The 25,220-nt window shown below is 50.3% G+C and overlaps 1 protein-coding gene across 2 annotated transcripts; it reads right to left on the bottom strand.

Annotated features, from left to right (window-relative positions):
- Window positions 1-654: 654 nt before the first annotated feature.
- On the bottom strand, window positions 655-25,200 carry KCTD10 (potassium channel tetramerization domain containing 10). 2 transcript variants are annotated; one of them, XM_079151409.1, is made up of 7 exons: window positions 24,943-25,200; window positions 19,051-19,264; window positions 11,064-11,233; window positions 8,036-8,122; window positions 7,688-7,740; window positions 6,201-6,396; window positions 655-2,256 (listed from the first exon to the last, which is right to left on the bottom strand). In XM_079151409.1, exons 1-7 carry the CDS (start codon window positions 25,183-25,185, stop codon window positions 2,032-2,034), a joined length of 1,188 nt encoding a protein of 395 aa, XP_079007535.1. In that variant the 5' UTR covers window positions 25,186-25,200; the 3' UTR covers window positions 655-2,031. The 2 variants fall into 2 exon arrangements, with proteins under 2 accessions (XP_079007535.1, XP_079007536.1); XM_079151410.1 differs by lacking the exon at window positions 24,943-25,200 and adding an exon at window positions 20,962-21,092.
- Between the last annotated feature and the right edge of the window lie 20 nt (window positions 25,201-25,220).

Genomic DNA, 25,220 nt, shown 5'->3' on the forward strand with positions numbered 1-25,220 from the left:
CGGAGGCACGGCCCCCCACTGACAATCAGACGACTTAAACTGAACTTAATCACCGCGGACCAAAAGCTGTTCCAATTTGTTTTAATGCTATTACAACATAATAAAACCTTACTCTTTACCAAACCCCAGGGCCAGTGTTTGAGTTGGATGGTTCATAAGTACTTTCACCCTTGGTGCCGGCATTAGAAAGATCAGGTTCTTGTACAGAATATTTGATAATAGAGCGTGGACCAGCCGACAGCTTTATTCACCATGGAATGTTTTACAAACCTGCTCGTATCCCTGGGAAGCAGTGACAAAAAACCATAGGTACCAAGTCGGAGGAAAAGTGAAGGCAGAGAAAGCTGCCAAAAATGGCAGGTCCTAAGGCATGGAAGCCCAAACAAATCAAGTGTTCCACAAACTTCTTGTTTACACAAACATTTACAAAACGATTTATACATGGCTTTTCCATTCCTACAGAAACATCAGAACTGACATTAACTTTCTAAAAAAGTTTAACCCCAACGACAGGGTTGGCATTTAAAACTTACACAGTATAAAATATTTACGAAACACTTTTGTAAGCTCCCTTTCCTTAGCAATTAATAAAATCCAAGGGGCCTAATATAAAAATTCCCCACAGAACAGTTCAAAAAGCATCTACCCAGTATATGATTTTTAGGTGCGATCATGATTGCTTTGAAGTTTCATTGTAGGCTTTGCTGCCGGATACAAAAGAAAGGCATACGAAGGCTAAGGTGTAAAAACCGTTGCAAAATAGAAACACATTTTTTGGAATACACGTCAAAGGTTGCCCATGTTAACACCTTTGGTATAAAACAGTGACGATTCCCTTACGAAGCAGACAAACCCATCCGCTGCCTGCCACCCACGTCTCCCCGCAGCTACCACCTCATCTCAACCCGCCATCAGTCCGTCAGTTCACTTCCGTTTCTGCACAGGCACAAGAAAACCGGGAGGTAGGTCACTGAGAAAGTCCGTCCTACACAAGCACCGTGCTTACAGCCGGGCTCCAGCCCAGGCCACCGAGGGCCACGCACACATCCCCACCCAGTCACACACATTCCTCGACAAACACGAACTCAGACACGTTCGGGAACCAAAGGTATCTGCACGACCTCTCACCTGTTCACCGAGGCCCGCTGTATTCTGCGGAGAAATCAGAGACAGCAGGTGATGGCTGTTTCCGGCGGGAAGCTGCCCTGAGCAGCCGAGTTCCCTCGGGACGGGTGTGAGTGGCATCCCGCCTGGATGCCAGGCTGGGAAGGCAAGCTCAGCTCTCGAGGGGAGAGGGCTGAGAGGGGGCGGATCCCTTGGACGGGCATGCTGCGAGCTACACCTGCAAGAAGGTCTGGTGACCCTCTTGGAATGGAGTGGGTCAAAAGGTCAGCAACCAGAAGGGGCAGGAGTCAGAAGGAGCCAGGAGGAAAGATGGGCACTCGCTGCCAGGGACAGCTCTGCACCTGCCGGCATGGCGGCGTCCCAGCAAGCATCAAACCAAGGGTGAGCCATGGCAGCAGAAGTGTCCCCTTGAAGGCTACTGCACGACGGGACAGAGCAGGAGTCCACCAGGTCCCAGCCTCACTGCCCTGAGCTGCACCTGACCACAAACACCAGGCACAGGAGCCAGAAGGCAGGCTGCTGAGGGTGGAGGGTCACCAAACAGGTAGCGCGGGGACGCTTGAGGAATTGTCATGTGAGCCTTTAGGGAGTGTCACCCAAGGAGCCCTAGTAGGTAGTCAACACTCACAAAAAAATAAATACTGCAACCAAAGTCCTCACGACACTTCACTCATTCACACTTTTCCTCGGAGACCAGGAAAGCCTGGCTCCGACGGTAGCTCAACAGGGGCACGTAAACCTGGGTCCACAGTCCAGTCACCTGGTCAAGAAACAGCAAAATAGCCACCTGGCTTGTTACAAAAGGTCTGCAGACTCCAGGCAGGTGGAGGCCTGAAGCTTGCACGGGGTCTGAGCGAGGCAGGGAGGGAGGCGGGAGCCGAGGGGACGGCTGGGTGACCCGCCTGGTCACTGGTGGAGGTGGGCCCGGTCGTCTGGCCGCTTGATGTGGATCCGCCGCACACGCTCAATCCGTTCCCGCTCCCGCTCCTCGTCCTCATCTGGGTGATGAGAGCGGCCAGCAGCCCCACCTGTGGCCTCCAGGAGTGCATTGTCAGGTCCCCGGCCATCCTGGGCCTCATACAGCAAAATATTCAGGGTCTCCTCATAAATCCGGGCTTCTGGGAACTCAACCTGTATCCCCACAAAATACAGGGCAGGCAGGTTAGCATGACACACGGCCCTCCGACTTGGTCACCTGTACTTCTGAGCAGGGCCATCAAGTTAAGTAAACAGGCCCTGGGATGACAGTGAAGACTGTCACTATTAAGACACCTGTTGTTTTCAACAGACAACACTGGCACATAGTGCTACAACCACCAGACACCCAGGGGACACGTGAGACAGGCCCCCACCCCCGCTTCCCTCTGAGGTGGCAAGGCTTCTCATCCTTTTACCCCAACATCCATGTGAGTGAACGCCCACACATAAACACGCACATCTTCACACGCCTACACAGGAGGTGGCCTCCGTGCAGAGCCCACACACCACCTCCTCCCAGGCCTGACTTGGAGATCCTTCTGCATCTGGATCACGGCAAAGACTGCGAAGCAATCAAGCAGCTGGAGCTGATGGACATTAGGGCCGGCCCCAGCATGTTGCTGCCAACACCGCAGCCTTGAAACCAAGTCCCACCTTGAGTAAGAGCAGGCTGTCACGCAACTTTCTTTCGGAAGGAGCACCAGATGGGGACCGTCATGAAATGAACACAATCCCTCCCGACTGGCCAAGGGTTGTATTCGCTTTTTGCCCAGTGGGGCTGGACTGCCCAAGCAGAAGGAGGGTGTGCAGGTAGGTCCCAGACACTTGACTCTCAGGTGAGACTTGGCTGTAAAGGGCAGGATTCTGGGGTTCTGCAGGGATGGAGTGAGCACGCTCCACCCTGTCCTCCTCACTGACCAAACCTGGAGGGTTGTGCAGCAGCTAGGGAGAGCCCTGAGAAGTCAGCAGGACAGACGGACAGGGGCAGGGCAGCACTAAAGGAAGCTCAAACCAGCAGCACACTTAGCGTTTCCCCACCAGCACTGGTGCAGCCTGAAACCAGCACTGGACAGAGAAGGCTCCAGAAGCTTGCTCATGGCCAGAGAGGTGAACAGAGTCTACCATGGGGTGGGGTGGGGGGACGTCCCTGATTTTCTGTCCTCTATTTTCTTGTCCCTAGTCCCAGGCAACCTGTGGCAGCAACCGCAGACTGCAAGGGACAAAACTCTGAAGGAGGGGCCTTTGTCCTGCAGGAACAGAACTCGAGCCCAGGCCTCACACGCGCTAAGCAAGCGGTCTTCCCAGGGCCACGCCAGGCCCAGACCTTCCCAGCTGAGCGGCACTGCGATCTAAGCAGGTGGGGAGAGCCCTGCCCATTTTTCTTTTCCAGTCATCATGCTGGGTGGCCTCAGATACAGGCTCAGTCACAGGAAGTGGGCAGCAGAGTGAGGTAATGAAAGCTTTCTGGTCAGACAAGTGAAAAAGGGAAACCCAGCAAAGCTGGAATTACTGAGGAGACTAGAAGGAAAGGGAGCTTGAGGACGTGCTCTCTGAAGCTGCAGAGAGCGCCCAGATTCAGCCCGGCTGCAGACGCTGCCTCCACAGCACCGACGGACGGGAGGCCTGACAAGGCGACAGTCACTGCCCATACAGACTGGCCATAGCGCGGCACACAGATGGACAGATCTGAAGCCTTGGGAAACTGAGGGAGCACCAAACCACAAGCCCTGGAAGGCTGGCTGGAATGTGCAGCCTGAACCCAACTGGGTCAACTACTGCCAAAGCAAAAATACCAGCGTTCTCTCTGGAAAACGAACGAGACCTGGGGTCTGGCAGCATGACATCCACAAAGCCCAGGACACAATTAAAACGACTCAGCATACAAAGAGCCAGGCTCCTATGGGAAAAGCTCATCCCCAGGTGCCAGGGCGACACGTGATGCTAGAATTCATTACCTGACAAAAGCCCGAGAGCAGCTATTATAAAAATGTTCCCACGAGTAAGAGCAAATACTCTTCCAGCAAATGGCAACGCATAAGCCTCAGCCAAGGGACGGAGGCGGAAAGAGCCAAGTGGAAACTGTAGAACCGAAAAATACGGTAATTAAAGCAAACACCCAAGGAAACACTCAACTCCTTGGAAGGACTCCACGACAGGAAAGGGCAACAGAAGAACTCTAGCCGGAACAACAGAAAGAAAAAAGATCAAACAAGGGCAGAATTTGGTGCTCAGTTATTGTTTAGTCCTCAGTGAATTCGAATGAAAAAACAAATAGACAATATATGCATTAAATACTTGCCTAGACTTTAATTTCAGCAAGCCACACCCTTTCCAAGTTAACTGCAAGACAGCTAAGTGATGATTTAAGAATCAGTTATGCATCTGGAATGTTGTATCAAGAAAGGCCTTACTATAAAAAAAAAAAAAAAAAAAAAACAAAAAAAAAACCCAACAGAACATCTGCAGTTATTTAAGCCACCAAGATATAAATATCAGCCTCCCAGCAGTTTAGGCTAGATGAAAGAGTACCCTGTCTCTACCAGGGCAAGCCGAACATCGGCTCCCTGAAAATCAGTCACAGGTTCCCCTGGTAGATGGCAAATCCCTTAGGGACAGGCTACCAGGCAAAGGGAGCCATGGAGAGGGGCCCTGGCCCCAACCCTGCTTCACCACTGAATAGCTTCACAAACACAAACACAGGCTCACTCAGAGCAGCCTGCACGTCAACAAACAGCAGATCAAGCCACGTGATCTCCAAATCGCTCGGCTCCCCATTAAGCTCTAAAATGAGAAGACTCAATATTCTTAAGTTAATATGATGATTACCTTTTAATACTAGCAAACTAGTTCTATTTAAACAACCAAACCATGAGAAAAAGGTCACATCCTAAAAAGGAGGAACTCACATTCCAAGAATAATTCACAAGAGAAACAGGCAGGACTGATAGGTTGCAGGTGATTCTGGTCCCCTGCCATCTCAGAGAAAAGACCCTTGTGCTTCTGCCTCCTTGGCTACCTTAAGGACAGTTTCCCTCTTTTAGGACACATTCTGAATCCTCATGAATAACGCAGGTTGACAAATTAGTCCTGTTTTGGTGGAGGGAGCAGACACAGATGGAGCAAGAGCCACCAGGGGCGGGCAGCCATGGAAGCTGGGCAGCAGGTGAATGGGAAATCACTGTACCATCTAATTCTGTATGTAAGCTGAGTTTTCAGGAAGTTACAAACAAAACAAGGCTCTGGTCCCACTCTGTGCTAGCATTTTCTCTCACTTGAATTTTGCTAAAGGCCAGCTCCAAATCCTACCCAGCCGCGGGCGTTCTGAAGCTGTGGGCTGCACGCGGGAGACGAGAGCAAGGCAGACCTACTGTAGGTACAGGCAGCAGAGCTCCCACAGATGGGCTGAGGAGGAAATTAGAGGGTATCGTGTCTTTACATGTAAAAAGAAAAGAAGTTACACTGCCCAAGGAGGGGGGCAAGCAGACCTAGCGAGCCAAGCCGAGTGAACAGCGGTCCAGGTGGCGGTCTAGCAGCACCCTGCTGCACTCTAGCTCTGCAAAATGGCTAGGCAGAGGCCAAGTCTACTTTGGAGAGGATGGTACAAAGATGGATCCAGAGTCCAGCTCGGTCAGAGTCAAGGGTGCCAACCAGGGTGGGAGCTAAAGAATGCCACCCAGGCCCTGGGCAAGAGGAGGGCAGCTCTAGGTCAGCAGGCAAGAGGACACAAAGATGGTCATGGCTAGACAGCTGAGGTCAGACCTGACAGGAGCACTGTTCTCTGGTGAGCGAGACCTGATGGGGTTATGCTGGTGGGAATGCTGCACAGAGGAGGAGGAGGAGGAAGAGCACGGGCAACACCACATCAGGGCACAGAGGTACAGGATAAATCTGACTACAGATGCACATGGCAAAGGAACCAGGGTGCAGCGTGACTGCTTCTACTTGCTGGGCATCAGAAGACAGTGCTGCTATTTCCCCAAGGCCTACACTTAGATCTCGCCAGGGCCCCAGAGGTGATGGCTACTTTCACGACCTTGGACAAGGCAGGCATTTCTCCACACAGAAGCCACTCGGAACTGTCCTCTGGAGATGCTTACCTTGGTCTGCTTCTTCTCAGTGGCATAGACGATGGAGGTGCAACAGACTTCAGCAATCTTGCGGCCCTGACCATAGAAAGACCAGCAGCAGATTTCATCCCCAATGACATCCTTTATGAAGAGGACCCTTCCATTGAAGCGCAGAGAAAGCTTATCGAACAGTTCAATGTTTTTCAACATATTGTCGTCCGAATTGCTGCAAAAGAGCATTCAGTAAGTGACCGTGAGCTGGTAAAAACTGCCACTATTTGTTGGACATTTCAACACACAGGATCCTACTAGGGGACACTACTGGGGTCGCTGTCTCTCTTACCTCATTTCAATTAAAAACAAACCCATGGGAAAGGCACTACAGCCCACATTGCTCAAAGAAAAGAAAGAGCAATTAGGGAACTGTCCAAGGCAGAAACAAATAAACAGCGAGCTGGACCTCCAAAAAGACAGCACTGGCCCTGAAGCCCATGCTCCTAACCAGTGGGCTCAGCTGCCTGCCCTGAACAACCAGAGACAGAACGCTGCAGATGTGGACCCCTTGCACAGGCACAGGGGGGGACAGCACCCCACTGACACCCCTGAGGGACAGAATGGCACTGCCCAAGGGAGATTTCTGATCGTAGGTCACTTCCCAGGCCTTGAATAACCTCACAAAATTCCCCCTCTATCCCTCAAATTCCTGATTTAGACCCACATGTTCCCAAGAGGGCTGAAAGGCATTCTAGAAACCTACATGCACTGTTGGTGGGATTGTAAAGGGCGCAGCAACTGTGGAAAAGGAGTTTGGCTGGTCCTCAATGACTAAACTCGGTTACCATGAGACCTGGCAATTCCACTCCTAGGTATTTATCCAAGAGAAATGAAAACACATGTCTACAAAAAACTTACACATGAATGTTCAAAGCAGCATTATACACAGCAGCCAGAAAGCAGAGGCCCAAATGCCCATCGACTCACGAATGGACAAACAAAATGTGGTATATTCATGCAATGGAACCATTCATTCATGCTACAGCACGGTAAACCCTGAAGACATGATGCTGAGTGAAATAAACCAGTCACAAAGGACAACACACTACCTGATCCCATTCGTATGAAATGTCCCAAACAGGCAAATCCAGACAGAAGGTGCATTAATGGTTATGTAAGGCTCTGCGGGTAAGTGACTGGGTAAGTAACTGGGATAAAATGTGGAGTGACTACTAATGAGAAGAGGGTTTCTTCTCAGGGTGATGAAGACATTCTAAGACTGGACAGTGTTGAAGGCTGCAGAACTCTGGGTGAATTAACCCACTGACCTGTACACTTTATAAAGGTGAACTTTATGGCACATGTAACTGCATCTCACAGCTATATCACTATCCACCTCTCTGCCTGCTCCCAGACATGCAGGGGGTCACCTCCACCTAGAGGGGACACGAGGGCTGGGCCTGGCCCTTGTGCATGGAGGTTTTCCTAGCAAACGCAGGACTCTTTTCTGGCTGACGCCTTACCTGGTATATGAGTATTTGTTGTTACTTCTGTTGTAGAGCAACTTCACGGATGGCTGTGGGTTGTTTAAAAAAGGAAGAAGACAGTTATTTGGCACACTGGTGCAGTGAACTGCAGGTTTCCCAAAGGCCAGGGCCTGCCGTGAGGCAGAGAGGCTGACAAGCACAGCGTGCTGCCTGGAGGGGAGACTGACCCGGCAGCGGAGCCAGACGAGATGGGCGGCTCCCCACTCAAGCCCTGCTCAGGCTGTGCCCAGGCAGTGACACACATTTTTATCTCACAACTTATGCAGAAGAGGCTCCTCTGTTTTTGATAGCAAATGGAATCCCAGAAGGCTGCTTCCGACATACCTTATTTGAAGTTGCTATGAGCTTTTGTTCTTCCTTGGATGAAGTGATGACAGGGACCTTGCAGAAAGGCTCGTAAGTTTCTTTGTTCTGCCAGAACAAAACATGCTTTCAGCCTAGGAGGTCTGCCTGGCATTGGATTTTTTAAGCTGACCTGCCAGGCAAAGACAGGCTTGGGTGAGGGGAGACGGGGCAGGCGTAGGCTGGGAGGAGAGGAGGCTTTCACCGCGGTGAACTGCGATGGGGAACACTGGGAGAGTTCTCCAGGAACTCTGGGCCAAGGCCGTCAGACTCTAAGGTGCTCGGTAAATGCTGACCTCGACGGCGCATTTTCCACAGCCTGGGACGCCACTCAAAACCAAACGAGCAGACGAAACATGATCTGATCAAGGGCTCCTGTAATCCACCATACCGACTTCAAAGGAATAAGAAAGGAGGAAAAGAACGACAGCAGCGAGGTCAGCAGACAAGACATCAAAACCTCGAGGCTGGAAAGCGGATCACAGATGACGACCGCAGAGATACAGAAAGCCGAAATGCAGTGGGCAGACAGGAAGGAAGCCCAGAGTCCTCAGAGAACCGCTCTGAAAGCTGGAGGGGACGGGGCAAGAGCAGAGGATTGCTGGCACGTCACAGCAGCACTGGAGAGACCCCCGGATCCACATCCCTTCCCTCTCCCCTAACAGAAGAAAGGCCCATTGTCTCTTTTTCTTTTGGTACCAAGGATTGAACCCAGAGCACTTAACCACTGAGCCACACCCTCAGCCCTCTGCTGTATTTTACTAGAGACAGGGTCTCTCTGAGTTGCTGAGGCTGGCTTTGAACTCACAGCCTTCTGAGAGCTGGGATTACAGGCGTGCGCCACCACACCCGGCAAGAAAGGTCCATTTTTTTCTGGAGTGGTTTACACAGTAGGGGACAGTGCTGTTACTATTTTAAAAGTGGTGTTATGGTTTGGATGTGAGTTGTCCCCCAAAAGCTGATGTGAGACAATGCAAGGTTTGCAGGATAAATGATCAGGCCATAGCCTTAATGTAATCAGTGAATTAATCCCTGCTGGGATTAACTGAGTGGAACTGGAGGCAGATGGGGTGTGGCTGGAGGAAGGGGCTCACTGGGGGTGTGGCTGTGGGGTATATATTTTGTATCTGAAGAGTGGAGTCTCTGCTTCCTGACCAACCCGCAGCCGCTTCCCTCTACCATACTCTTCTGCCATGTCCAGTTTCACCTTGAACCCTGAAGAATGGAGCCTGCTGTCTGTAGATTGAGACCTCTGAAACCGTGAGTCCCCAAATAAACTCTTCCTCCTCTACAATTGTGATGGTTGGGTCCTTTAGTCACAGCAGTAAAAAAAATCTGACTAAAATAGTGGGGATCAGTGAACCACTGCAGGCTAGATGGGGAGTATCCCAGCCTTCTCCCTCAGACCCCAGAAGGCAGCGGAGGATCTCTCCAAGGAGCATAACTACGTGCCCCCCAAAAGGCATCCAGATTCTGATATTTGTATCCCCCTGATAAAGCCAACCTATCATCCAACCACATGACAACAGTCTGCTTACACGGATCTGTCTTACTCTTCAGCTTCAACGGAAGCCGAGAGCCATCAGGTTACGTGTGGGGAGCCTCTCCAACGAGAGTGAACCCAGGGCCCGGAGATGAGAATGCACGGGAAGGGGACAATGAGGCAGCAGGAAGCAAGCCTCACATACCATCATCAGAAAGGCAGCAGCCTCTGAAACAGGGCCGGCAGGCTATGGAAATCAGTCTTCAGGGGACAAGGAAAGGCTCGTGGACAGCACAAATAAAACAGCAGAAATGAAAACTTCAGAGGGGTCGAAAGATCAAAATTTTTAAAAAAGAATTTAAAAACGCTTGAGAAAGGTAATGTGAGAGATGCTGGGAGGAAAGAGAATGAGGAGGTCAGTCCTGCGGGTTCAACCCCACCCTAACAGAAACACCCCAGAGGGCGCGTGTCCAGGTCAAAGAGGAAACAGGGCCTCGATGTGTCTGCATGTTCCAATATGAGAAACTGGAAAATCAAGCAAATTAATCGTGGCTGAACTATTAACAATATTCACACGTCACAAGGTAAATTCTGAATACCAGATTAACCAAAACTATTATAAACTATTCTAGAGAAGGCTTGGTGGGGGGGGGGGAGGATGGTGTGTGAGCTAAACTCCAACTTTTTCTAATAATGCCAACAGATCACATAGAAACCAGAAAAGCCAACACATGCCAGTATAAGCAAGTTATGTGGAAATATGAAAGTAAATAGAAAAAACTGCTAAAAGAGGCTGCCTTGGGGGCAAGGGTGGTTATAAGGGGGCAACCACGCAGTACCACTTGACTTCCCAAATGATACACGTGCATTACTTTAATAAACAAAAATGAAGTAACAATAATGCAAATGCTGCAACATTCGGCTAGATGTGTTGGCTCACTACCTCAGGGCAGAGGTGATATGTGGCAAGGACAGTGCTTCCAGGAGCCTGGTACTGCGAGGGCCAGACAGTCACGTAGCTTGGGGACAGCACAAACATAAGCCCCGCCTACACACAGGGTGGGCCTGACAGCCCACAGGGATGCTTCTGATTCTCTGCCATGGTGGAACTTTGCTTGAAATAAAAGGCTATGTCTAGAAGCACTTTTTTTGTGAGACTTTACTATGGCTAGACTTGGCCCCAGTCCAGCTAAGGAGTGAGAGGCATCTGCTGTAAAGGTTTTGCTGGGCTCCCAGTGACTAATGCAGCAGAATAAGTTCCAAGGGATCAAGTTTAACACTCTGCAGGGTTAAACGCTACTGAAGGGTCACAATGTACACGTGAGTTGCCCCAACGCCATGGGGACTGAAATACGTAGCTGGATGGCCTGGGCAATGCAGGAAAGCCTCTCTGACTGGAGGGGACAGGCTCTGGGGTTAAGTCCATTATGTCTCCAGCAGGTAGGAACGGCCCCCCAAATTGCAGAAGGGAAACGAAGAAGGCAGGTATGGCTGGTCCCCGCCCCCCGTGTGGGAAGGGGTGCCTACTTGCAAGGCTGCCTGGCATTCTTCCACCAGGCCCTGGACCAGGTAGTACTTGGCTTCTGCCAGCAGCTCCTCGATCTCCCGGCGGCTCTCGGGCAAGGGAACGGCCCCATCTCGAAGGTAGTTGAGTATTGTACCGAAGTGCTTCCCACACCGGTCAATGAGGATCCAGCCTGCAGGGGAGGAGGAAGGGCTGGTCACATGGGCTCTTCCCACAGGAGGTACGGGGCAGAACTAGGGTGTCTCTCGGCCCCTCGCACCTCCCGGGAGGGCAGGAATGCAGAGCGCTGCAGCCACATCTGCCTACCTTCAGACAGAGAGGACAGTCTGCAGGGCCTGGGGCTGGACACACCCTCCACCCCAGGTTCCCGTGGTCTTTGCCTCTGTGGGATGACCTGGCCCCTGAAGCCTAAAACCATGTTTGTGGAGTACCCTCAACTGTCCCTTAGACAAGAACGTACCAAGAGGGTGCTGAGGTACCGTCCCTGGATAAAACGGGTGTAACTGACCATATCCGATGACAGGAGAAAGGCTTCTGGGGTACAACACTTCAGACTCTCCAGCAGGAGAGTCATTCCTAAGAGAACACAGATGGTCTCCAGACTGTGATGTGACCTCAGGCTCCTGAGGGTGACCCCAGACACTCTCCAGTACCACAGGAAATCCTATCTACAACTCCTGAAATGAGCACTCATCAGCCAGAGACAGCAGTGAGACACAAAAAGGCGAACTCAACAGGTGGCCATCAAGCAGCCCCGTCCACTCTGGAAGATGGAACCTGCTTTTACTAGATAAGGGAAACGTCCCACCTGCTGACCAGAACTGGGCACAGAGAAAGTTCTTGGGGGGCTAAGGGCCAGGGAGTCCAGCTCCGCTGATTCCCAATGTTCTCTTCAGCTTTGTCACTGGCCTGCTACTTCTCCACTAGAGCGCCTGGGGGATTTCAGAATTCCTCTCCTGCAGTGCCATGCTCCTGGGTGCAACATCTGGAGGAGGAGCCCCACGAGGCAGCGATGGGGAAAGACTGGAGAGCTCAAGAGAAAACGGCGAGTACTAAAAAGCAGCGGTGGGCTAGGCCTCAGCCATGCGACCAGCAGGAAGACATCAGGCAAGGGGCTTCACCAAACCTGCCACCCCACGCTCCACAGTGGCCAGGAGGCCTAAACAGGATCAGGCCTTTCATTCCCCACCTTTCCTTCCCCATCTGCTCCCAGTTTGAGGAAAGGACATCTGCACTCCTGTCCCCCTGTGCTCAAATCCCTGGGCCCCGGATATCAGAGGCAGGGGCCACACAGAGAGCAGCAAATCTGCCTTCGTCATAGGCCAAGGAACGAACCTGTGCACCTTGCTGTCCCTCATCCCCACATCCAGCACCTGCCTGGCGACCTCTCATTTTAGGCCACTTTTTTTTTTTCTTTTCTCTCTCTCTCTCTTTTAATTCTGCAATAATTGCCAGTAAGTTTGATAACAAGGCTATTTCCATGTTCCTCTTCTGACCATGAAGCTGCTCGGCTCACTGGTCTCGGGCCTTTCGTTAAAGCTGGTCTCCCTCCCGAGTCTTCCACTTGGTTTGCCACACCGCTGTGGTTTCCTGAGCACAGCAGGAAGAAGACTGTGCACGAGGCGAACACCACGGGAGACAGCCTGCAGCAAACCTGGCACTGAGAACGGAAGAGGCCTTTGCAGGCAAAGGTAATCATACCTCCCTGACCCTGGCCTCCAGATGTTCTCCCACCCTACGTCTGAGAAACAAAATATGGATTTAATGTCCTACACAATTCAGCTGTCACAGGGGCCCGCGAGCAGCTGGAGCACTGCCCCACCCCCACCCAGGGGTGTTCTCCACCTCTGGCCAAGAGTGGCCCTGCAGGAATGTGGGCCAGGGCTGCCTGAACCCTGCTATTCCAAGAAATGCCAGAAAACAGATTTTTCTGTGACTCTCCCAACTGAATTTCAAAAGCTGGAAAACTTACAAAGAAAAAGTCATCCATCGGGCAACAGGGCAAAAACGCACGTCCAGATTGAACTGGGCCTGCAGGTTACCAGCTTGCAACCTGTTACCCAGGACCAAATATTTTCTCCAAAAAGCTGCCAAGGTGTGAAAAGATGGGACTGTCTTCCCAACTGATCTTCTGGGGGAGCTTCACTCCCTGCATTCCACAGAGAGAGTCCCAGAGAAGGTCAGTGACCCTCCCAAGTGGGGAGGGCAGAACAGAACCAGAAACTGGAAGAACCTTGGTCTTTCAGAAAACGGTGAGCAACTCAGCTCAGCTGCTCCAGGAAGAAACTGTCCACGTTCTGACTCTGAAGTGTGGACAGTCCAGCTGCTGAGACAAGAGCGAAGGCCCCGAAATCAATTATCCAAGTGACAGCGCAGAGTTTCCATAAATGAAGAGGCAGACCGTGACACTAGGCTCTGGCTCAAGAATGTCGTCAGGAAATGCTTGTGGAGAAGGAATCATACTTTGGACAAATAAGGGCAAAGGAGTCAGGCACTCTCTCCATGAGGTTTCAGTTAGCATCTTGACTTTAAAATGTCTGGGTTGCTTTCAGCAGGAATCCACCCCGTAGGAAGAGCTCAAGGGCCTGTACACAGGACAGCAAAGGGACGTCCACCAGCTCCTTGCTGGGGGGGGTGTCTATCCCACTGCCATGGAGCATGCTGGCCCCTGAGCAAGGCTCCAGGTCTGGGCCGGAGAGCAGGAAGGGTGGGCACGGGCTGGGAGGTGCTATACTGGGCTCTGGGACATCTTGCAGCACAGCACAGTGGTTAGGAGCACTTGCCTGTGCTGGAAACCCAGCTCTGCTGCCGCTTGCCAGGTGGCATTGGTATTTCACTTAGGCTCTCTGGTTTCTTCTAAAAAAGGTATCCCTAAGGGTCGGCAGAAGGACAGGACACCAGAATGTAGAGAGAGCACACCTGTGGTCTGTTGGCAGACTCAAAATTTGCTATGGGTCTTTGACAATGAGACCCTCACATATCTCATCATTATCACTGGAGAACAGAGCAGTAGCAGCATCTGCGGGTGGAAAGTTCCAGAACCCAGGGGGCGGTGTGTGTGGCACTCACAGTGCCACGGCAGAAGGCGGCTCTGGGCCAGGGGCTGGGGTCGGCTCACCAGCTCCTAGCCCTACATCACACCACACACTCCCCTCTCTGGGGAGGTCTCATCTCTGGTTTTCCTTTCTTCCTCTGGGGACAGTTCACAGAGCTCTCCTTGCCATATGAAAATAGTTCTACTCTATATTTTTGTGGTTCAAAAAATTGCTCCATCTTAAAAGTTACCTGAAATATTTGTTCCAAATTCAGATTCTAGGAACCTGCCTCATTCCTGAATGCGCATCTCTAGGACAGGGTCTCCAGACTTGGCTCTACTGACATTTTGGACTGGGAGACTACTACGGGGAGAGGAAACTGACTGTGCATTGTGGGGCTTCTAGCAGCACTCCCAGTCCCAGGCTCGGACAACCACAATATTCCCGCCCTGCCACGCTGAAAAAGAAATCATCGATGCCTGAGCACCGGTGAGGTGGGTCAGAGACCTAAGTGTGGGCGGGAGTACAGCTCAGTGGCAGTGCACTCGCCTGGCTGGCCCAAGACTCTCGCTTTGATCTCTACCATGGGAAAAAAAAATAACAACAACAAAAAAGCAAAGACAAATGTTGAGGTATCAAAAAGATTTTTTTAATTAAAAAAGCTATGACAGGTCAGGCTAGGAGAGCCGCAACACAGAACCACAAAGAAACAGGATCCGGAATACGTACCTCTGCAAAGGTACGAAAAATGTGTAAATGAGACACGGGCAGCTGAAAGATTAAACCCAAACAACCAAAAACTACAAAAAGACACCCAACACACTAGAAATTAGGAAATGTAAACTAACACATGTTATTATATTAAAACCACTGGCTCGACAGAAGTTAAAGGCTTGATTGACAGTGCCCAGTGCTGGCGAAAATCCAAACCACTGTGATGAGGGCAAGCTGATGTGTCACCCGAGAGGGGCACTGGCAATATCTAATGAAGTCCAAGCCCAAGATGCTCTCCCCAATTTGCCCTCTGGGGAAAAACTCTGGGGCAGAGTTCCCTGGGGTGGGTGAGAGCTTAACGCTGCAACTGCTGAGCCTCCTCACTTACCAAAGACAAGACAGAATCCTCTGCACGCACCAGCACGTGGCAAAGGTTGGAGAGAATGCCCTAGAGAAACGTGCGCAAGGGAGAACATTCAGGAACATTAACATTCCTAACGGTGGGCATTGGAAACACTCTACACAACCACCAACAGCACGTGGCTCCTGCGACTTCAGTAAGTTTCTAGAATGGGAACTCTACCACAGGGACACGATTAACTATTAACTCACGGTTTGAAGTCACAAGCATAATGCTGAATAGGCAAAAGCAAAAAATACAGCAGCAGTTATAGAATGTTTTAAAGCACGCCAGCAGGACATTGTTTAGGGACAAACAGCTGTGGTAAAATACCTAGAAAGATCCACACTGGTGGTTCCCAGCCCTAGCTGTACACCAGGGTCATCTGGAGTGCTCTTCAAGAGCTCAACACCCCAGCCAACACCAGGACCCAGGTGCCAGTACTGAAGTCCTTGGATGACAATATTGAGCTCCATCAGTGACCCCTAAGAGGTAACTTGTCAGGGAGACAGGTGAGCAGATCAGGTAGGGAGAGGCCCCGTCAGAACAGGTGGCACTTTCCTAGGCAGGGTGCTGACAGAGGAATGTCTCTTCTTCAGTCTCGTTTCCGCACCCCTTAATGCTAGAGCAGACAGAGATCTAAACCACGTGGTGGGGGAGACCATACCAATCTCCAGGGACCACAGACGACTGCAGGACAGTGCTAACGTGAGTTCCAATTCTTATCAGCAAAGGCACCACGCAAACACACAGGCCCAGGGGTGATGCTTACGAGAGCTCAGGTAAAAATTTCAGCACTGTAAGAGCTGAGCTCTCCTGGGGAGGAGTCAGGGAAAAGTCTCCGTCTGCCATAGTGGCCTCTCAGAAAAGCCACCCTGTAAGGAACTACAGCACACCCGCTCCTGAAGGTCAAGGTGGGCTGTCCCCTGCCTACTCTGCTTCCTTTCATGGGGTTCTTCTCTTTTATCTCTACACCCCGACCCCAGGCTGGACTAAGGCTGTCAATAATGATACCCGTTGGCCTGTTGATCAAGTTCTTTCAATTTATCTGGCACTGTATTTTTTTTTTTCCAAGTACTGAGGATTTAAACCAGAGCCCGGTGCATGCTAAACAGGTGGTCTACTGCTGAGCTACGCCCCCAGCCCTTTTTTTTTTTTTTTTTTTTTTTTGGAGATGGGTTCTCATTAGGTTGCAGAGGTTGGCCCTGAACTTATGATCCTCCTGCCTCAGCCTCCCGGTTAGCAGGGATTACAGGTGCACCACTGCACCCAGCTTCAAGAGTTTTCTAACATGTTCATTCAGACCCCATAGCCCTGCAAAGCATCGTGCCCTACAACTGCAAAATGAGGGAAGAGGCTAAGAGAAAAGTTCACTCACCCATTGTCACAATTCCAATAAATGGTTAGTCAAAATTAGCAAAAATGCCCGACACTTGGAAATACCTCCATAAATGTCAGCTGTGATTGCTACCAAGTGGCAGAGCCAGGACTCAAACCCAGATCTAACTTCCACACCCACGTTCCTGTTTAGGAATTACCTGTACGTGGTACCAACTTCAAACAGGCAGATGGCCGGAGAGCAAAAGGGAGATGGAGACTCTTCCTCACACCCTCAGCCAGGTGCTCTCCTGAAACAACCACTTTCTCAGGCATCTTTTAAAGAGGTCTAGCAACATGACACCTCGCTCTTCTGGACCTTCAAAGCCCCTGTTCTTTTCCTAGGCAAGTGAATCCAGCAGTAGAGCTTGCTAATTGAGTGCACTTGACATTGCTGTTTGTAGCAAACTTCACTGCAGCTCATGGGCGCCCCACAGCCAGGGTGAAGCTAGAAGATGCAGGAGTCTATTCCACTTGTTCCCTATGGTGTATTTGACACAACACGTAGGCCAGGGGTCAGACAGAATGGTGTTTTCTCTGTGGGCAACAGGACTGCTCTGCCGGACAGCGATTATAGCCGAAGACCAAATACTCCATCTGACAGCCCAGGCCTCCAAAGGGCCCCTGAAAAGCTTTAGCACAAAACCAGCCAGTGATCCATAAGGCTGCCACACACTCAAGTGATCTAGCTCGGGAACCGGGCCCATGTCAAACCACGAACAGCAGATGTTTAGAGAGTGAGTCCTGGGTGAGCAGTGTAACCTTTTCTAGCCCCATAGTTGTTGAAAAGCATTTTTACTTGAGATGCCAATTCCTCACTTGGAAAGGTAGCCACGACTTCCGACACTCAAAGGGGAACAATGAAGGTTAAGTGAAATAACACCCGTAAAACGCCACACCAACAGTGCTTTTCATGATGAGCAGGACTCATTAGGACACATGTGACAGGTCTGGTGTCAGAGAGGACACTGCCTCTTCTGAGATGCTGGGTTCTGCAGGCAGCACTGGGCGAAGGCTGCTCCTCAGCAGGCGTTCACAGGGGGCAGTCCTGCTGGTACCCCGCATGTGTGCGCAGCTGAGTGATGGGGCAGTGGACTACCCAGGCAAGAACTTTCTAGAAGAGGCTTCCACTTTGCCTTCAAAGCGGCTCAGCAGTTCTTCCTGAGCCCCACCCAGGAGACTGGGTAGGGCGGAAGAAAAACCACAACAATCCTGGGTTCTCAGATAAAGTCTGCTTCCTTCTGCAGCGAGGGGGTTATTGTCTTGATTTCCACAAATTCCCAGGCAGTGCAGGGTGTGGCCAAGCCAGGGGATCCTCCCACTCATAAAAACACTAAGTGCTTTCCGGCGAGGCACAACAGTAGCTCTGGGGCTCTGATTTACCTGTACTTGACCGGAAACCAGAGTTCGCGAGGAAGCAGAGCCTGTGCCCCGCTCCATGCCCTGTCTGGCCTTCTCTAGGATGCAGCGGGACACACCTAACTAGCCAGCAGTCCCCGCTAAGCACAGGGAGTGAAACGTGGCACGCCAGGCTAAGGGTTTCAGTCTCACATGCATCTGTCTGAACTCTCCACTCTCCCAAGCCCATGTGGCTGAAAATGGGGAGTGGGGGGAAACTGGCACAGAAGGCCAGTCTCAGAACATAAGGTAAAGCTGTGGCTTGGCCTAGTCTAAAGCAGCCTCAGGTCAAGGAATGAAAGATGGGGATGTATTTAAGTCTCCTATAGCCTACCCAACCAGGTAAGGAGGTACCCCTGCCAGGTGCTTAGTTTCATCCAGGTAGAGCACTTTAAAATCTTTACTAGCGGGACTTCCCACAGGAAAAAGCAGCATATACGCTGGACATATGTGTTCTGGATACTTCCTATGTGCCAAGAGCCCGCACATTGAGGGCTGGGCATGGATAAGAAAAAAGACCTCAAAAGGCTCAGTCACTTGGCTCACTGAATACTAACTGGGGAGTTTGGGCTCAAATCCAGGTCTGTGAGCTTTGGTTAGGACCCCACCCTAGGAAGATGGGGGTCCAGAGAAACACTTATACTCACCTAGGCATCACTGTCACTCTGAAGTCACAGCTCAGGAAGAGAATCAACAAGAGTGGCTAGCCTAACCTCCATTTTGCAAAGAAGCGAGTCAAGGCCTGTCCTGGGGAAGTGATTTTCTCAAAGGCACACAGTAAATCAGCAACCAAGTAAGACTCTAGGAGTCCCTGTCCAGGTGACTCCTATTCATCAGGTCTCAGCTCAATGTCACTTCCTAGGGAAGTCTCCCCTTGACCACTCCCCCAAAACTACAGCCAGTCTCCCGGTGACTGTTGGGCTCCTTGCACACTACGAGAACACGAAACACAACTGGAAGTCAAACTTGTGTACAACTGCCCATTTAATACTGGTCTTCTGAAGCAGACTGAGGCCCCCAACGGCACACACACAACCAGAAGCAGACGGCGGGCAGGGGGCTTACCTTCGCTGTCGGTGAGCACTTCCATGCGCCCACTGAACATGGCTTTCAGCATGGTGTCCTGCTTGGTCAGGGTCTGCATGGTGGTGTAGTAGAGGGCTCCCCCAACGTTCAGCTTTACATACTTGGAGCTGGGACTCGTACCCTTGAAGGAAGTGGTGCGGGTAGCAGCTGCTGGAACCGCTGAGCTCACCACACTTTCTCCTGACATCTCTTCCTGCCAGTGGAGAAGACACAGTCACCCGCCACCCCTTTCAGCCTAGGGGTTGAACCTGGCCTCAGAGGTGTTCCACATAGTGCACATGTATACTGCATTTAAAACGTAGAAGTCTGCTTCCAATGCTGACAACTGGAGAGCACACTAAAAAATCTGCATTTCTGACTTCTCTGAAAGTCGGAGGTCAACTAGGTCAGAAGGGCAACAACTGGTGGGAGCTGGGGCGCTGACCGTCCCACAGAGAGGGGCATGCATCCCCCTGTCTGCACACAGTCTCATACACTGGCCTTGCCTGCTGACTCTGCAGACTTGGGTCTGCCCAAATTCTTGTGCTACGAGGGCTTCCTAATACCCACATAAATAATGCCCTCGCTGCATCCCAAAGTAGCCCCTAACATACTTGGGTCCCTACCTTTCTGTGTTGCCACAGACAAACAGTTACAAGTGCATCTTGCCGCTGAGTTATAAATGAAGTAAGGTCACAGCAGCTGAGTGGGATCCTAACTCTCACTCCTAACACTTCTGGGGCAGGCGGAGTGTTTCTGAGCACTGAACTACAGCAACTCTTGGAAGCAGGTTTTCTACAAAATTAGAGACTTCCTGTACTAGTGCTGCCATAGACAGAGACCTTGGGAGCCTTCTTGACAGCCCTGCCAGTTCCTGTGTACACTCAACCAAAGAAATGGACAGAGAAATACCCGAGGCCTGGGAAGGCCTGAGCAGGCCTGGGAAGAGGTGGAGGCCTGGCACACATGCACTCCAAGGAAACGTTTTTTGAACAAATAGATAAAATTCTAGAGCTGGATATGAAAAAAAAGCAGCCCTGATCTCCAGGAACTGGTCTGGCCCTGATAGTGAGGCCTGGCTGTCCCCACCGCACATGACTAATTTCACAGCACTTCACTGTTAGATGAGGACATTCTGTGATTTTGTTGCCACAAGACAGGAATGAAACCATTCCAGAATCATGTTGGACAATGGACAACATGAATGTTACCCAAAACAAATGACCAAATGTCCCCCTATCCAGGATAATGCAGGTCATTGCTGCTTCCTTACAAAGGAGAGACCCGGCCCAGTTCGATTCTTCCCACCTCCAGGACAGGAATAGCTGAGACCCAACCACACAATCGACCACCTGCTGGCAGCATCCAATGCAGAGCAGAGTCACACTTCTCTGGACCCCCACATCCTCTTCCTGAGATGCCCTCCCACCTTCCCTCTCTGCCAGACAGATATACCCAAATTCAACTGCGTGTGACCTCAGGTATGCTCCTGGTCATTCCTGACTGGACGGCACCAAGACCACAAAACTTTTTTGAACTGAACTGAAAAATAATCCTTTTTATGTTCTTTATGTCTTCTATCTTGTCCAGGGGAATTTTCCACAGTAACGTGTTTTACGTTTACACTTAGTAGGACACAAATGCTGGTTTTTTGTTTGTTTGTTTTAAATGGGATAGGGGATGAAACAATGACAACCTGTAACAGCAGAGAGTGTGCCTGAGCTACAGTCACGGGCAGTGTGCCAACCATCCCCAACTCCAGCCCCACAGAACGGATGGGGAATTTGCATGAGGTTCCCTCGGAGTGAAACAGAACAGCCTCCTGCAAGTGAGTGTTTTCTTAAACTGTTGCTGCTTCTTCAAGTGAGGACATACAAGAAGGGATGAGTTCGAAGGTCAGGAGGAGCTCACCTGGGGTCTCTGTGGCCTGATGCCAAACAAAAGAGGCAGTGAGAAAGCTACGACCTCTCCCTTCTGCCTCCCTTTGAAATCAGTCCCCAGAGACCCACAGTTATGGTCACCCACAGCCTCCAGAAAAACTCTGTCCACGAGATGAGAGGAGAAGCTTTTAGGAATAACGAGTTCCCCAAAAGTTTGAAGACCTGGAGAGAAAAAGAAAGGCTTACAGCTATGTGTGGGTGTGAAGGTCTTTTTTTTTTGGGGGGGGGGGGAGGCTAGGGAAATTTGCCCCCAAATGGGAATATTTTTCTAGCATCCTTTTCAGATCAAATATACACAAAAATATGTTTATGGGAAATGATCCAACACCTTATAAGGCATTTACTATGACAAAAAAGGACAAAGTATACTTCATATACTTTCCCTGGGTGTCCAATACCTTTGTAAAGGTAATTTGCATATAATGAAGTGTATTTTAAGTGTACAGCTGGGTGAGTTGTTGTAATCAATTTGTATGCTGTGTTGGCCTGTTTAAGTCAAGACAGAATACTCCACGGTTCCAGAAGGGCCCTCCATGCCTCCTCAGAGATTAATTTGTACCACTGAGTGACTTTTTGAAATGCTACTAGACAGCTGTGATTTTTTTTTTTTTTTTCCCATTTTGTGGATTGAGATACCACTATCCAGAGATGACTGGTCACTTCTCAAAGCCAGGAGATACACTGGTGATGAGTAAGGGACAGAAGTGGGCAAGTCCTAGCTGGCCTGGAGCCCATCAAGTCTGGTACATTTAGAGCTAAGGCACGTAATTTGAAAGTCCCACCCCCTTCCTTAAAAAAAAATATATGATTTTACATATATAAAAAATGTATAGCCTATATCCCTGAAGAAAGGTGGGAGGCAACAGATGGTTAAAAACTGAGAGCCAGACCTGTGTTTAAGCCCTGAGCTGGCCACTTAGTGGTAATGGGAACTCAAGCAGATGCATGAAAGTAGTCCTATCAAACAGGGGCACCAGTCTCCCCTCCCTGCCATCAGGGAAGACACGGAAAGCACGCAGCACAACCCTGGCTCAGAGTAATCACACAGCACAACCCTGGCTCAGAGTAATCACACAAACATAAACACTTAAATTGTGATTATTTGGGAATGCTCACAAAGCCTCAAATTATCTTCTCTTCGGAGACCCTTCCGAGCTGTAATGACAGACTGAATTATTACAAGATGAAGGCAGAAACCACCCTGATGGAGCCAGAGACTCTAGATTAATCAACAAAAGTGCTGATCAGTCAGCTCAATACCAGAAGAGGTCCTGGAGAGAAGGCCTGGGCTGTTGTTCATGTTCCTCAGCTCGAATTTCAGTGAAGTGGGGACACAACGCAGTGGACAATGAACCTCTCACAGCAAACCTCTCTCCTGCTAGGCCTCTCCCTGCCATCCCTACAGGGAACCTGCTGTTTTACTCCTTTCAAAGTTTGATTTCATTATTAACGAGGTTGGGGAGGTGGAGCAGGAGAGAACAAAACTGGTTAAAAGGCAGAGAGGCAATTAATACTGGAGATATTTAGTTTTAGATTCTATTCAATCAGAAGTTTACTCCAGTTAGGTGGGTAAGTCGAGGCTTCTCTCCTTCCCATTTGCCCTGAATATTCTGTTGCAGATTCTAAACAGCAGCTCTCTATGTGGTCACACACTGGAATCACCCCTGGAGTTTACAAATACTGAGGCCTGGGTCCAATCTATAGAAATTAAAAATTTCAGTGATTCTAATGTGCAGCCAAGATTGCAAGCCACCATTCTAAGAAGTTCTCTGTCCTTAATGAGGCTATAATCAACCCCGTGGTCTTGGAGAAGCTCTCCAACCTCTGCTTTCATTGGCCCAGTGAATTCCTGACCCTCACGTAAAAACAAACCAAAGCACCCCAAATAAAAGCAAGGCCCTCCCACCTCAGAGCTACAGGCAAGAAGTAACTATCTGTGCTTGAAAAAACAAAAATCAGCCAAAGGACGAAAGTCATTGGACTTGAAGGGAGAACCAAGCACATACAGGGGAAAAAAAAGCACCAAATTCCTATAGAACTGTCTCATACGTGTGTGCAGGAAAACAAACCTGGACGGCAATCCCAGTTTCTCTGCCTGCATGACGTTCATATGAGCCACTTAACCCAAGTCTCTGTTTCCTATCTTGTAAAATGGAGTGTAAAAGCCACAGTCTTCAAAATAATCCACAGGGAATGACAGTTAAAGCACTTGGCACCTAGTCCTTAGTTTCCCTCCTATCCCTCAAGCTTTAAGACTAGTTGGTCCTAACCCTGGCTAATAGAACCAGTCTCCTGGGTGTACTTAATAAACACTGGTACCTGCCTGAGCTACACCCAGGCAGATTTAATCAGAATCTTTGAGAGGAGTAGAGGTGGCAGCTCAGTAACTAGTGTTTAAAAAGTTCTTCAGGTGATTCAGATCTCAAAAAGATCTCAAAAGTTCTTCAGGTGCTGCCAGAGCTCAATATCATCAAGTAAAGTGTTTGATCAGCTTGATCTAAGAAGCAAGAGGGATGTGAAGGAAAAAATGAGCTTGGGGATCCTTATACAGGGAAATTTAAGAAACACTGTATTGAAATTAGGCTTAACACTTCTCCAAAGCGAGGGCATTACTACAACTCAGAAAAGTCTGCTGTTCCATTTCAATCAAACTAAGTTGAATCAGTCACATAACTGTGGAATTACTTTGCATCCAAAGCTTGCTTATAAGACAGTTACCGCCAATTCCAGGTGTCCCACGGAATGTGTTCATATTTAGCACACAAACATTACTGTCTTTAGGTTAATGAGAGACTGTTCTCTGAACAGTGTAGTGATGAAGATATACCATCAGTGCCATTTTTTAGGGGAGAACACTATAATCAGAACTGTAAGCCCTCTGACTCCGACTTACTCTTCATTTCATAGCTCAAGTCAAGAAATCATTACTCTAATCCCTTTAGGGTTTATGAGAACAGATCAATGACCTCTTGATAGGGCACATTTTTAAAAAGTGATGCTGTTGCTGGTCTGGGGACCAGTTTAAGAACCACTGGTTTAGGTAGCCCTCATTTTGCACAAAATGAAGCAAATCCAAATGGAATACAGGTTTACTCATTTTTCTTCAGCTTGGGAGTGATCTTCCCTAAAGACAGCATGTTCTAGGGAAGTGACAAGGAAAAAGAGGATCTGAGCTGATCTTTGGTCACTCCCACCCAAGGACAAGGAATAGACCCTTGAGGATCCCAAGTAAACAGAAACCTTCCCACAGCTGAGACAGCAATGTGAGACATCCTCAGCTCCTGAGGTGTGGCCACCTAGGGCCTCAAAGGAAATGACTAGATAGGTGCCCAGGCGCCAGCTGAGGCTCGACTCCGGGGTGAAGGTATCCTGAGCTCAAACCCTGGCATCCCTCCCTGGAATTCCAAGCACTGAAGGGCACACTCGCCTGCCAGCTCCCTCTTGTGTACTCAGACCAACCTGGGAGCCCCTTCTTCACTTTCTAGAAACCCAGCGACTCCAGCTGCGACCTCGAAGACCGCCCCCCCCAAACTCCAAGGATTCCCACTTCACTCTCTCCTAACCTACCATTCTCCTTCGCGATCCCCCAATTCTCACTTCCCACCCCAAAAGTGTTTTCAATGACACCTCTTTGTTCCCATAGTATTCAATTCCCGTGTTCAACCAGCACTCCAGACTCCACCCTCCAGTCGCCCACATAGGCATCTACTCCCCAAACCCAAGCAGCCTTTCCCGGATCCCCAAAAGCCAGGGACACCCCCGACACACACACACCGACTCTCCACCCAAGGCCCCCCCCCCCCCGCACCCCGGCCTCGCCCCCATCCGATCCCCCGGTCGCTTCTCCTCTCACGGCCAAAGCACCCGCTCCTCTCGATCCCTTCCCCCTCCGCCGCTGTCCGGCTCCCTCGGTCGTCCAGAGACCCCAGAAGGTGGGCACCGCCCTCCTTACCATGAAAAGTCGGAGGACGACGGAGTCTCCAAATCCGGACTGAAGAGAGGCAGGAAACACCCAGCTTACATGAGTCGGGGGCGGAGGCCGGGCCCGGGCGGGAACTTCCGCCGTCCGCACCCCACTTCCGCCCCGCAGAGGGCACCTTCCTAAAGCGTCCGCTGTGGCCCTAGACGTCGACCACTTTCCTTCCAACCTCTCCCAACAGAAGAGCTTCCCCCTTTCCTCCTCTGGGACAGGCATTTATCCAACTCCTGCATGTTTCGCTTTTTCAGCTG

Source organism: Sciurus vulgaris, assembly GCF_902686455.1.
Source record: "Sciurus vulgaris genome assembly, chromosome: 8".
In the NCBI taxonomy this organism is placed as follows: Eukaryota; Metazoa; Chordata; class Mammalia; order Rodentia; family Sciuridae; genus Sciurus; species Sciurus vulgaris.

Excerpts from the sequence above, each read along its gene's own strand:
- KCTD10 (XM_079151409.1), bottom strand. The coding sequence starts at position 25,185 with ATGCCTGTCCCAGAGGAGGAAAGGGGGAAGCTCTTCTGTTGGGAGAGG. Across the intron at positions 7,741-8,035 it reads TCATAGCAACTTCAAATAAG|CCATCCGTGAAGTTGCTCTA; the intron begins GTATGTCGGAAG and ends AACAACCCACAG. Across the intron at positions 6,397-7,687 it reads AACAAATACTCATATACCAG|CAATTCGGACGACAATATGT; the intron begins GTAAGGCGTCAG and ends GCTCTTTTGCAG.